Below are 14,301 nucleotides of genomic sequence, written 5' to 3'. Positions count from 1 at the left end.
AGCCGGCACAGACAGCATCCTCCTGTGTCCGCCAGCTGTCACAGACACCGGAGGATGCTGTGTATGCCGGCTTCTTCCCCAGCAGAGCGGCGCGCATCACAGGGGAGCTGCGGGCCGCGGGCCGCATCGGGAGGTCTCAGGGGCCGGATGCAGCCCGCGGGCCGGAGGTTCCCCACCCCTGCTATAGATAAAGAAAAGAGGGAGGATCACAGCGAGGAAGAGGTTACATCACAAATGAAGCCCTGGTCTAAGCAGTGAACTGCTGATTATGGTGACAAGAGACACTAGAGACAGCAGCCCAGAACTATATGGCTGGTCTAAACAACAGGGAAGACTTGATTTGCCTTACAAGTACAGTGTGGACCCTCTGTAGTAGGCAGACAGAAACAGCTTGCATTCACATAGTCCAGTTTTCCCATCTTGGGAAGCAACGGTATGTCACTATCCAACTGTCTGGACAAAACTACAGTGCTATATCTCTCCACAGTGCATGGCTAGTATCATATAAGCCCTTTTAGTGTGACTCCCACTGATCAGAGAGATGTCATATCAATTTTTGAGATGGGAGCTAATGGGTCATACAAAAAACCATCATCATGGCTCGTTTCTAACAAGTCAGTATGTCAAAATAGATGAAGCACATACAGTATGCCATCTCTAGTCCATTCTGACCAACTCTCTCCAATTCACTGTTTTCAGTGTTGCAGTGAAGGGTGAGTGGGCCGAACATTAAAGTGAATGGGGCATCCCTCTAAGCTATGCAGCTGGAGCCACACATAGTCATGTCAAAAGTTCTCATCAACTGGATGCTAGGTGGTCACACCTCGACCAGTCGTCGGATCACTGTGATCTCTTTCTTGCTGCAGGTGATTGTTTCCATAGACTTACAATGGAGGCGACTGAAAAGGCACCAAGACAAAGAGGCGCGGTATAGCTAAAGGAGTGTGCAAAAAAGTCAGCAACACAATTTTTGCATAAAGTAAGTCAACATATAGTTGGTCTAAAACTGTCTATAGACGTGCCAGATTTATTATTCCCTTACCACCTGCATTGTAGCTAAATGATCAGCTGATATTATTTATATATTTTTTTTAAATTAGTGGAAGCTTCACCCGTACCGTATCGCAGTGGATTTTCTGCAGCGGATCCACAGCAGATTTGACTAAATAAATGAACACAGCATCAAATCCACACTGTCAAATCTGCTGCGGATCTGCCGCGGATGCGCAGCAGATTTGATGGTGCAGATTTCATGCTGTGTTCATTCATTTAGTCAAATCTGCTGCGGATCTGCAGCAGAAACTCTGTTGCGGTACGGTACATGTGAAGCTACCCTTAAACAAACAAAAAAAAAACATTAAAACCTAAATATGCCTTTTTACGGTAGCCACTAATGAGCCTTTTTCAGGCCAGTATACCATTTTGTGGCTCAGTAAGGTCTTGCAGCAAGTATACAATTTGGCCGCCAAGCACTGGCGGCAGCAGGACAGCGCACTGATTGGCTGAGCAGGCAGTCATTGAGCAGGGACCTGGAGACACGCAGGAGCACGGGCAGGTAAGTATGGGGTTAATTGTTTTTAATGGCATCTAATTAGTTAAACAAGGTGGTCTCCACATTGTCGCAGCAGAATGAAAATATGGGCCATAGGCTATAATGGTGATTATATTCGCTGCGGATTTCATTGCCATACTCGGTACATGTGAAGGCGCTCTAAGAGTGAATTAAAAGGGAATAGGGGATATAAGTGAAGGGCTTATAAGGGGAGATTTATCAAACATGGTGTAAAGTGAAACTGTCTCAGTTGCCCCTAGCAACCAATCAGATTCCACCTTTCCTTCCTCACAGACCCTTTGGAAGATGAAAGGTGGAATCTGATTGGTTGCTAGGGGCGACTGAGCCAGTTTCACTTTACACCATGTTTGATAAATCTCCCCCATAGTTCCTCCTGGATCCACTTCTGGCACTGGCAGTAATGAATAGTAATATTATGGATACTATGGGGGAGATTTATCGAACATGGTGTAAACTAGATTTGGCTCAGTTGTCCCTAGCAACCAACCAGATTCCACTTTTCTTTCCTCACAGACTCTTTGGAAAATGAAAGGTGGAATCTGATTGGTTCCTAGGGGCAACTGAGCCAAATCTAGTTTACACCATGTTGGATAAATCTCCCCCTATGTATTCATGTGTGTGTAAAGAGGTCTGTATCCCTTTAAATAACCCATCTGGGGAATGCAAAGCGACCATAGACATGCGTTGGAGAGTGGACAGTTATGCATGGAATTTTTCCACAGTTCAAACATACCTTGGTTGGAAAAGAAAATCCAAAGTAGTTTATGGTGCACTGAGGGGCCAAGGAACAACCCAGTGCACCAAAGGTACTAATGTGCAGATTAATTTAGGAACAAATTACTCCAAAACAGCTCCACCTAGAACAAAAAGGAACTAGTCACCTGGTTTTGATACACTAACTAAAACATCATGTACTGAAACCGCTTCATACGATTTAACTCTTATCTGTGACATCAGTGCGTCAGCGTGCTGCTGAATCATTGAATCATTGAAATTGTGTGCCGAGGGCTTCCTGACCATGAAACCCTTAGTGACCGCAAATACGCCTACAGTAGTCACTAATGGAGTGGACCCGCATCTTGGCTTCTGGCAGAGTCACATTTCACTGATGGCGCTAAGGAGAGAACACTTCATTATGCATTTTGAAAAGAACAGGTACATCTTAAAGGGATTCTCAGGTGGTCGGCCTTTTTTAATACACTGCTGCCCGTCTATATCGGACATATGGGACAGCCCCACGGCCAATGATTCGCTGAGTGGGCTGTTACTGTAGAGACAAGTTTGTCTGGGAAGTGGAGGCTCTGCAGTCAGCAGGGAGACACCGATGAAGCGTGGACAGGTAAGGGTACTATTACACGAAGCGACTTTTTGACGATTTTTAAATGAACTCAAACGACTGTTATGGCGAACGACCTGAAATCGTTCACCCAAATACATGGAACGATGATCGTTACTTATGATCGTTATTGCGTTCTTCCTGTCGCCGCCATTGCGTTCGCTGCTACTGCGAACGACTGAACAACGTCTTATTACATACGAACAATCGACGATAAAAATAGGTTTAAATTCTATTAAACGACCAATTTCGCGTTGGTCGTTAAATTGTTGTCTGCTATTACACTAAAGGATTATCGGTCAAATCTGAACGATTTAACGATTTTTCGAACGATAATCATTCCGTGTAATACCACCCTAACATGTTTTTTGTTTTATTTGGACAGGCAGTAGCAGTGTCGGACTGGGGTACATTGGGCCCACCAGGGAAATTGATTCTTGGGGCCCACCCAATATATAAAGACATAATCAGCGCCAAACCTTTCACGTTAGTACAGAGACTTTGCATAGAGCTGTGTATGTGACCAGCAATGCTAGTGCACTGCCAGTCACTTATACAGTCGTTACTGATTTATGCAGTTGTGGTAAAACTGCACCATTTATGTAGAAACTTTAATGAAATTCCAACAATATTGCTGTAAAAACACATAAAAAATGTCATGTGTGAACACAGCCTCAGAAGAAGAAGGAAAAAATGACCATCTAGTCTGCTCCTCTATTACAATCTCCAGCAGAGGAGACCCATGACGGTTTATTCTAGCCTCACCATAAGGTGTTGGGCTGGAATAAGACTTTAAAGGACCATCATGAAAGGCACATCAGTGGTCAGTGTGTAAACCTGGCTTTAAAATGTAATCTGCCATTTTATACATCTACTAGTAGAAGTGAGAGAACACCATGCGGCGCACATAGCTTATTACTGCAGAACAAATGTGTGTAAGTGGCTAAACTTGCTGCTCACCTTGGGCGGTCATGCTACAAGCCCAATACCGCCAGTCACTTTAGCGGTGGTTTATACACCTTGATGCCGCTTGCAGCCCTTTCAACAGAACCAGGAGACTTGGTACAATAATTCAGCTGCGAAGACAGCAACAAAGTAGTCAAAAATCTTGTGACTTTATTCACTCCGTCTTGTGCAATGTTTTGCCTTACTCAGAGCTAAAACGAAACATCGCGCTAGAGAGTGTGAATAAAGTCACAATAATTTTTACTACTTTAGTGCTGCCTCTGCTGCTGCTCTGGAGGGGTGCAGTCTGGTGAGGGGGTATTATCCTACCTGTCAATGATACTACTGCTCCGGAGGGGGTGCAGTCAGATGAGGGGTGCATAATGCTACCTATCACTGATACTACTACTGCTACTCCAGAGAAGGTGCAGTCTGGTGAGGGGGGCATAATCCTACCTGTCACTGATACTGCTGCTGCTCAGGAGGGGGTGCAGTCTGGTGAGGGGGTATTATCCTACCTATCACTGATACTGCTGCTCCGGAGGGGGTGCAGTCTGGTGAGGGGGCATAATCCTACCTATCACTGATACTACTGCTCCGGAGGGGGTGCAGTCAGATGAGGGGGCATAATCCTACCTGTCACTGATACTACTGCTCCGGAGGGGGTGCAGTCTGGTGAGGGGGGGCATAATCCTACCTATCACTGATACTGCTGCTCCGGAGGGGGTGCAGTCTGGTGAGGGGGGCATAATCCTACCTGTCACTGATACTGCTGCTGCTCAGGAGGGGGTGCAGTCTGGTGAGGGGGTATTATCCTACCTATCACTGATACTGCTGCTCTGGAGGGGGCGCAGTCTGGTGAGGGGGTATTATCCTACCTATCACTGATACTACTACTGCTCCGGAGGGGGTGCAGTCTGGTGAGGGGGTATTATCCTACCTGTCACTGATACTACTGCTCCAGAGGGGGTGCAGTCTGGTGAGGGGGGCATTATCCTACCTATCACTGATACTGCTGCTCCGGAGGGGGTGCAGTCTGGTGAGGGGGGCATTATCCTACCTATCACTGATACTGCTGCTCCGGAGGGGGTGCAGTCAGATGAGGGGGGGCATAATCCTACCTGTCACTGATACTGATGCTGCTCCGGAGGGGGTGCAGTCAGATGAGGGGGGCATAATCCTACCTGTCACTGATACTACTGCTCCGGAGGGGGTGCAGTCTGGTGAGGGGGGGCATAATCCTACCTATCACTGATACTGCTGCTCCGGAGGGGGTGCAGTATGGTGAGGGGGGGCATAATCCTACATATCACTGATACTGCTGCTCCGGAGGGGGTGCAGTCTGGTGAGGGGGGGCATAATCCTACCTATCACTGATACTGCTGCTCCGGAGGGGGTGCAGTCTGGTGAGGGGGGGCATAATCCTACCTATCACTGATACTGCTGCTCCGGAGGGGTGCAGTCAGATGAGGGGTGCATAATCCTACCTATCACTGATACTGCTGCTCCGGAGGGGTGCAGTCAGATGAGGGGTGCATAATCCTACCTGTCACTGATACTGCTGCTGCTGCTCCAGAGGGGGTGCAGTCTGGTGAGGGGGCATAATCCTACCTATCACTGATACTGCTGCTCCAGAGGGGGTGCAGTTTGGTGAGGGGGAATTATCCTACCTATCACTGATACTGCTGCTCCGGAGGGGGTGCAGTCTGGTGAGGGGGGCATAATCCTACCTATCACTGATACTACTGCTCCGGAGGGGGTGCAGTTTGGTGAGGGGGAATTATCCTACCTATCACTGATACTGCTGCTCCAGAGGGGGTGCAGTTTGGTGAGGGGGGCATTATCCCACTTGTGTCTGTGTCTGCTGCTTATATCTTTATTTTTGAGTCGGTACAATAGTTGAGAAGAAGTTCACACTCTGGAGGTCCCAGTTGTGCAGGAGATCCGTGAGGCTTGGGCGCTGATCAGCTGAGTCAGGATTCTCACATCACAGATGATAGGTGTTGTAGTAGACGTAGGAGTAAGACAAATCAATGGATAATGTGTTTCTAAGGGAATCCTCAATATATCTGATGATCTCATCTGATGAAACCCGTCATCCATTGATTAAAGTCTTACTGTTATATCTACTACAACTCCTATCATCTGTGATGTGAGAATCCTCAGCTGATCAGAGCCCAAGCCTCACGGATCTCCTGCACAACTGGACCTCCAAAGTGTGAACTTCTCATCACATACATACAGTATACATATATACACAAATAGACATACTGCAGACATACACACTGTATACATATATACACAAATAGACATACTGCAGACATACACACTGTATACATATATACACAAATAGACATACTGCAGACATACATACAGTATACATATATACACAAATAGACATACTGCAGACATACACACGGTATACATATATACACAAATAGACATACTGCAGACATACACACTGTATACATATATACACAAATAGACATACTGCAGACATACATACTGTATACATATATACACAAATAGACATACTGCAGACATACACACTGTATACATATATACACAAATAGACATACTGCAGACATACACACTGTATACATATATACACAAATAGACATACTGCAGACATACACAAACATGCAGACACAACACACCTTACATATATACATCTAATCATACTAACACACACAGACTCACCAACATGGATACACAGATACAAAAGCATGCAGATTACACATATAAACCATCTATAGAACTACATTACATAATATACACTATATACATGATAGAAAACACACATATATATCACTCACATGCATAAACACATGACACATGTACAGACACACACTGATGACAGATAGACAAGAATATACACAAACACTCACATGTTCAGCAGGGCAGGAAGCTTCAGTCTTCTTGTCTCCATCTTCTCTTCTCCCAGCCAGGCCGGGCAGCCTCCAGCCTCTCCCCATCTCCTGTGCACCGACTGCACATAGCAACAGGAGAGTCACGTGATTGCAGAGGGGAGGGGGGGATGGAGGAGGCCCTGCTGCTGCTGCTCTCGGCATCTTGTGACAGGCAGGAAGAGGGCAGCGCTGAGGCCCGGAGCTGATGTAAGGAGCCAGGTGAGCAGGGGGAGGGGAGGGCCCATGATTGCAGAAAGAACGGGCCCTGATACGGTGGTTAACTCACCCAGCAGTGTGGGAGCCAGCAGGGGGCCCCTTGAGCTCCCGATATAAGGCAGCTTCCAAACGGGAGGCCCCTCTCTGGCTTAGGGGAAGGGCCCTGCAAGAGGGAGGAGGGGGTGGGGCCCACCGGGGGATCCCCCGGCTCCCCGGTGGCCCAGTCCGACCCTGGGCAGTAGTATATTAAAAGAAGCCGACAACCCCACCTGACAACTCCTTTAAAGCGTTACTGTCACTTTTGACCCAGACCCCAACGTTTTTTTTAAAGTTTCACTAACGCTTTAAGCTTTGAAGAGACGTTGGACAAGGACACCATGATGCTATACCTTTCAGGGACCCGGGGCCATGTCTAATGCGGCATGGCTATCATGTTATGAATCTCAAGATCCATATCCTGCCGCCTCATAGCTGATCATACTGCTCACAAATTGTGCCCAAATGTTACACACCTGTTCACCAATTTTTCAGAGTCTGCTTTAACTTGCACCTCACCATTAAAGTGACTGTACCACCAGGTCCAGGCTGACGCACTGGAGGCGGGCCGACCCACCCTTAGTGGGAGGAAACCCCAGCCCCTCTATGATAGGGTTCCATTGATTCTAATGGAGTCACGTCATGAAGGGGCTGGAGTTTCTTCCCAATAAGGGTGGGTCGGCCCGCCTCCAGTGCTTCAGCTTGGGCCTGGTGGTACAGTCACTTTAAGTGCACCCCACATCTGCATTAGTCCCCTTGGGGACTTACGCCTCATATACACAGGCTGATTATCAGCCAGAAGCTTAGCAAAAAGAAGCTTAGCTCCTGCATTTTCACGCTGCCGACCTCCTCCAGAATGATTGACATCTAGAGAAGGCGGGGCCTGAAGATACTGCAGCTGGACTGGAGATCCAGAGGAATAGGATGCTTCAGGAGTCACAGCAGCAGCACGGCACTAGGTGAGTATGCATTGCTGTGTGATCTGGAAACTGACAGCATGGATATATACATATCCTAATATATCTTATATACATATCTTTGCTGTCAGTTTTCATGGCTGCACAAACAATACATGGATCGTTTGTGCAGCTTTGCTGCTCGATTTGTTGTGCTGCTGATTTGGTGGTCATCTTTGGCCACCCGAATGTCAAAGAACCCTTACATATCTGTGGGTATGGGAAATAATGTGACCTTTAGCCTCTAGAAGCCAGTAGAGTCAGTAGGCAAAAAACACTGCAGAGACACCATCACATTTCTCGACATCAGCGAACTAGCCAGACCTTCCTCCTGGAAGGAGTAACCAAGCCAAGGAATGTCTCCAGTCAAGGAAACCACACAAGCAAGGTATCCATCCATAGACAGCTGTTTCGGGGTATTTGCTCCTCATCAGTGTGGAGTAGGATTCTGGCTAGTGGGAGCAATGCCTAGTAAGTGCTGCAAAAGGACGCTGGTTGACCTCAGGGGGATCAACCAAAACACCGCAGAGACACCATCACGTGTCTCGATGTCAGTGTATTCTACGACATCGCCCCTGTAGAGTCAGTAGAGCGCTAAACAGCTGATCGGCAGGAGGTATCACGTTTTAAAGGGTTGGTTCACCAGAAAAAAAAAATCTTTTGAATCAACTGGTGCCAGAAGGTGCTAGAGACTTTTAATTTACTGCTATAAAAAAAAAAAATCAAGTTTTCCAGTACTTATCAGCTGCTGCATGCCCTACAGGAAGGGGTGTATTCTTTCCAGTCTAGAGAGCATTAGAGGTTTTCTATGGGGATTTGCTGCTGCTCTGGACAGTTCCTGATATGGACAGAGGTGTCAGCGGAGAACACTGTGTCAGACTGGAGAGAACGCACCAGTTCCTGCATGACATACAGCAGCTGATAAGTACTGGAAAATTTGAGATTTTTTAATAGAAGTATATTACAAATTTTCTGGTACTTTCTGGCACCAGTTGATATGAAATATTTTTTTCTTGTGAAGTACCCCTTTAACTATTGATAGCCTGTCCTGTGGATAGACTTTTACTTGTTTTATTGCAGATAACTTCTTTAATCCTTTTACTTCTCCTAGGATTTTGCACTCCTTTCGGTCTCATACATTGGAGATGGCATACTACCAGAGTTTGAGAAATTTAAAGGTATACTCTGCAAAAAAAAAACATTTTTTTTTTCATCAACTGATGACAGAAAGTTATATAGATTTATAATTTATTTCTATTTAAAAATCTCAAGTCTTCCCATACTTATCTGCTGCTGTATGTCCTGCAGGAAGTAGTGTACAGCAATACCTCTGTTCTCAAACACAATTCGTTCTGGAAGGCTGTTCCAGAACCAAGCAGTTTGAGAGCCGAGCCGAGAGTTTTCCCAGAGTACCCCTTCAAGTAAATCAGGTACTTACAAAGCAGTGCAAAGTTTTAGGTGAAATGAAAGCATTAAAGGGGTTATCCAGGGCTACAATAACATGGCCACTTTTCCCCCTATTGTTGTCTCCAGTTCAGGTGCATTTTGCAATTAGGCTCCATTTACTTCAATGGAACTGAGTTTCAAAACCACACTCAAACTGGAGACAACAGTAGGGGGAAAGTGGCCATGTTTTTGTAGCGCTGGATAACCCCTTTAAGAGTGCCTTCACACCTATCGGATCCGCAGCAGACTTCGAGCTGCAGATCCAGTCCCATTCATTTCTATAGAGCACATACTCGCAGCGGGATTGACATCCTGCTTTGAGTATGTGCTTTAACCCCCTGTTGCCCGCAGCCCCGCCGCCACGTCGCCGAGATCATACATTACCTGCTCTGGTGACGCGGCTGCATGTCAGGCTCCTGGCTCATGCAGCCGCGTCGCCAGAGCAGGCAATGTATGATGTCGGCGGCGGGGCTGTGGGGCTACAGGCGGCGGGGCTGTGGGCAACAGGGGGTTAAAGCACATACTGAAAGCGGGATGTAAATCCTGCTGCGAGTACGTGCTCTATAGAAATGAATGGGACTGGATCTGCTGCGGATCCTGTAGGTGTGAAGGCACCCTTAAAGGGGTATTCCCCCCAAGAGCTAAAAAAATGTAATGCTCCCAAACCTAGCTGGCCTTACTCACCAAGTCCCCCTGAGTATTTTGAGACATCTCCCATCTTTCTAGCTGCTGCCGTTACTGAGTTACAAGTTTTTCTAAAAGCCGATCTACACTCACCGGCCACTTTATTAGGTACACCTGTCCAACTGCACGTTACCACTTAATTTCTAATCAGCCAATCACATGGCGGCAACTCAGTGCATGTAGACATGGTCAAGACAATCTCCTGCAGTTCAAACCGAGCATCAGTATGGGGAAGAAAGGTGATGTGAGTGCCTTAGAACGTGGCATGGTTGTTGGTGCCAGAAGGGCTGGTCTGAGTATTTCAGAAACTGTTGATCTACTGGGATTTTCACGCACAACCATCTCTAGGATTTACAGAGAATGGTCCGAAAAAGAAAAAACATCCAGTGAGCGGCAGTTCTGTGGGTGGAAATGCCTTGTTGATGCCAGAGGTCAGAGGAGAATGGGCAGACTGGTTCGAGCTGATAGAAAGGCAACAGTGACTCAAATAGCCAACCGTTACAACCAAGGTAGGCAGAAGAGCATCTCTGAGCGCACAGTACGTCCAACTTTGAGGCAGATGGGCTACAGCAGCAGAAGACCACACCGGGTGCCACTCCTTTCAGCTAAGAACAAGAAACTGAGGCTACAATTTGCACAAGCTCATCGAAATTGGACAGTAGAAGATTGGAAAAACGTTGCCTGGTCTGATGAGTCTCGATTTCTGCTTGAACATGACAATGAGTTCACTGTACTCCAATGGCCTCCACAGTCACCAGATCTCAATCCAATAGAGCATCTTTGGGATGTGGTGGAACGGGAGATTCGCATCATGGATGTGCAGCCGACAAATCTGCGGCAACTGTGTGATGCCATCATGTCAATATGGACCAAAATCTCTGAGGAAGCTTCCAGCACCTTGTTGAATCTATGCCACCAAGAATTGAGGCAGTTCTGAAGGCAAAAGGGGGTCCAACCCGTTACTAGCATGGTGTACCTAATAAAGTGGCCGGTGAGTGTATATCCAAGATAGGAAACTACATTTCCCATCATGCAATGCTTATGCCTGATGATGGTAATGTAGCAGAGCTGAGACTATGAAGGAGATGATGACAGTGACGGTGTAGCAGAGCTGAGTTGGGGATGACAATGTAGCAGAGCTGAGTTGGGGATGACAGTGTAGCAGAGCTGAGTTGGCGGTGACGGTGTAGCAGAGCTGAGTTGGGGATGACGGTGTAGCAGAGCTGAGTTGGCGGTGACAGTGTAGCAGAGCTGAGTTGGGGATAGCAATGCAGCAGAGCTGAGTTGGGGGGACAGTGTAGCAGAGCTGAGTTGGGGGGGGGACGGTGTAGCAGAGCTGAGTTGGGGGGGGGGACGGTGTAGCAGAGCTGAGTTGGGGATGACAATGGAGCAGAGCTGAGTTGGCGGTGATGGTGTAGCAGAGCTGAGTTGGGGGGACGGTGTAGCAGAGCTGAGTTGGGGATGACAATGTAGCAGAGCTGAGTTGGCGGTGACGGTGTAGCAGAGCTGAGTTGGGGATAACAATGTAGCAGAGCTGAGTTAGGGATGACGGTGTAGCAGAGCTGAGTTGGGGATGACGGTGTAGCAGAGCTGAGTTGGCGGTGACGGTGTAGCAGAGCTGAGTTGGGGATGACGGTGTAGCAGAGCTGAGTTGGGGATGACGGTGTAGCAGAGCTGAGTTGGCGGTGACGGTGTAGCAGAGCTGAGTTGGCGGTGACGGTATAGCAGAGCTGAGTTGGCGGTGACGGTGTAGCAGAGCTAAGTTGGGGGAGACGGTGTAGCAGAGCTGAGTTGGGGGGGACGGTGTAGCAGAGCTGAGTTGGGGATGACAATGTAGCAGAGCTGAGTTGGCGTGACGGTGTAGCAGAGCTGAGTTGGGGGGGACGGTGTAGCACAGTTGAGTTGGGGATGACAATGTAGCAGAGCTGAGTTGGCGGTGACGGTGTAGCAGAGCTGAGTTGGGGATAACAATGTAGCAGAGCTGAGTTGGCGGTGACGGTGTAGCAGAGCTGAGTTGGGGATAACAATGTAGCAGAGCTGAGTTGGCGGTGACGGTGTAGCAGAGCTGAGTTGGGGAGAAGGTGTAGCAGAGCTGAGATGGCACTGACCTGGTGAGTGCCGCGGGTGAAGGTGGTGCCCCATGGCTGATCACGAAGGGGGGGGGGGTGCCACTTGGTGATCGTGCGGTGGAGGGGTTGGGCGGTGATCGTGTGGTCGGGTGCCGCTGGTGATAGGGGGCGGAGCTTGCCGTAGGCGATCGGGGGCGGAGCTTGCCGCGGGCGATCGCGGGGGGCGGGGCTTGCCGGGGGTGCCGCCGGTGAGTGAGGGATGCCACGGGTAATGGGGGGGCTGTGTGCTGCAGGTGAGTACTGGATGGTGCGCTGGGAGGCTCTGGACACAGGGGGTGAGCTCTGGGCTGGGGGTGACCGGGCGGCTGCTGTTAGAGAGGGATGCTGTCACAGCTGCGCTGATCACTGTCTCCCTCTGTAACAGCAGCCACCCCATCAGTGTTCTCAGTCACTTCACTGTGCTGGGACTGAGGACACATGATGCCGTCTCAGAGGGTGGGGGCGAGGAGCAGGGAGCGTGTCGGAGTGGACTGAGGTCTGATGATTCTATGCAATCCCTGGGGGTGAATGCAGCTGGATAACAGCAAAACTGTGCAGAATCCTTAATACATTGATATTGGAAAGATGGAAAGCTACGGGTGGGCAACATATTAATGCAAAAATAATTTTGGGGGGAATACCCCTTTAAGCACAATAAGGGACATTTATTCAGTTTTAGTAATAGATTCATGTACATATTGGATACAGTTTACCTATTAGCAGTCAATGATCTCTTCTCACAGCTCTCTAGTGACATCTAGTGGCTATACACTGCAATATAATAGAGAATAAATAAATGCTGACAGAAACCTGCATTTACCTGAAAAAGCAGCAGAATTACTACTACTACTAATTATTATTATTATAGTGTTTCTATTTGAATAGACGATGCAAAAGGTGCACAGTGTGCAAAGTATACAGTGACAAGTTCAAGTGCAAACTTATGCTAGACTATGTTCACACAACGTCTTTTCTTGGCTGTTTTGTGGTTGTCTTTTTAGACCACCGCCATTTTGAGAAAAAATAGTGTTGTATTATGCAAATTACTGCCATATTTTTGTCTCTAAAAGATGCCCGCAAAATGTAAAAAAAAAAAAACAAAAAACAAAAAAACCTTTGTGTGAACATAGCCTTAAAGTGTACCTGTTGTTTTGAAAAACTTTTGACATGTCATAGAGACATCAATGGTAGGCTGTCGTGCATCCATGTGGACTTCCCCTGACTTTAACTTCATTCTACTGGGTCTGAGTGTTCGGATCCGTACCGGTCAGGAGAACGAGACGGGAAAAGCGCTCTATGGGAATTTGCTACCACTCTGGACAGCTCCTTTAGGTGGCAGCAGAGAGCACTGTATCAGACTGGAAAGAAAACACCACTTCCTGCAGGACTTAGAGCAGCTGATAAGTACTGGAAGACTGAAGAATTTTAAATAGAAGTAAATTACACATCTATATAACTTTCCGACACCAGTTAATTTGAACAAAAAAAATATGTCTTCTGAGTTCCCCTTTAAGGAATTGTAATTTGCTTTCATCGGACCGTTCGAAAAATGTTTCGGTCTTTTATAACACGGATACGTTCTGATAGATTTGGCGCAGTAGCATTTTTCTATTAATATTGGGCCAAAACGGTCAGGAGTTTGACTTTTAAATGATCCACTTGTATGTATACTTATTGTGTTATCGATTAAAAACATTAAATAAAAATTATTAAAAAAATAATAATTACAGCCCATCCCCCTCACTCCCCTCCTTTCAGCTCCCTTCAACATACAGATACATTTAACAATAACAGGTATCAAACTCAGGCCCTCCAGCTGTTACAAAACTACAATTCCCATCATGCCTAGACAGCCAAAGCTAACGCTTTGGCTGTAGAGGCATGATGGGAATTGTAGTTTTGCAACAGCCGGAGGCCCTGAGTTCGCTTTCCCTTCCTCTCTTCAGCATACAGTCTGACCCTGCAGCGCCCCCTCCCGTCTTCATCCTGCAGGCACACACACCGCTCCACTTCCTATTCTTTACAGTTCTACACTGGCTTACAGACTGGAGGACCGCCACTTCCGGCACAAGTCCCGTCCCTTTTGTGACGT

At 47.4% G+C, this 14,301-nt stretch overlaps 1 protein-coding gene across 2 annotated transcripts in view; it reads right to left on the bottom strand.

The window, feature by feature from the left end:
• Positions 1–6,857, bottom strand: part of PATZ1 (POZ/BTB and AT hook containing zinc finger 1) — a 32,382-nt gene extending 25,525 nt beyond the window's left edge. Inside the window, exons 1-2 of one of the 2 annotated variants that reach the window (XM_069961240.1) lie at positions 6,743–6,855; positions 3,870–3,985 (exon numbers count right to left, since the gene is read on the bottom strand). Coding sequence is in view for 1 of the 2 variants with exons in the window: in XM_069961236.1 (XP_069817337.1) it covers positions 6,743–6,829 (87 nt within the window). In the remaining variant the exon portion in view is untranslated. Of the gene's footprint in view, positions 1–3,869; positions 3,986–6,742 lie in introns of both variants that reach the window. The other variant, XM_069961236.1, reaches the window with a different exon arrangement.
• Between the last annotated feature and the right edge of the window lie 7,444 nt (positions 6,858–14,301).

The sequence above is a fragment of the Dendropsophus ebraccatus genome, chromosome 3 (genome assembly GCF_027789765.1).
Source record: "Dendropsophus ebraccatus isolate aDenEbr1 chromosome 3, aDenEbr1.pat, whole genome shotgun sequence".
Lineage (NCBI taxonomy): Eukaryota > Metazoa > Chordata > Amphibia > Anura > Hylidae > Dendropsophus > Dendropsophus ebraccatus.
Note: the sequence above shows the minus strand (reverse complement) of the source record. Positions and strands in the feature narration are given on the sequence as shown.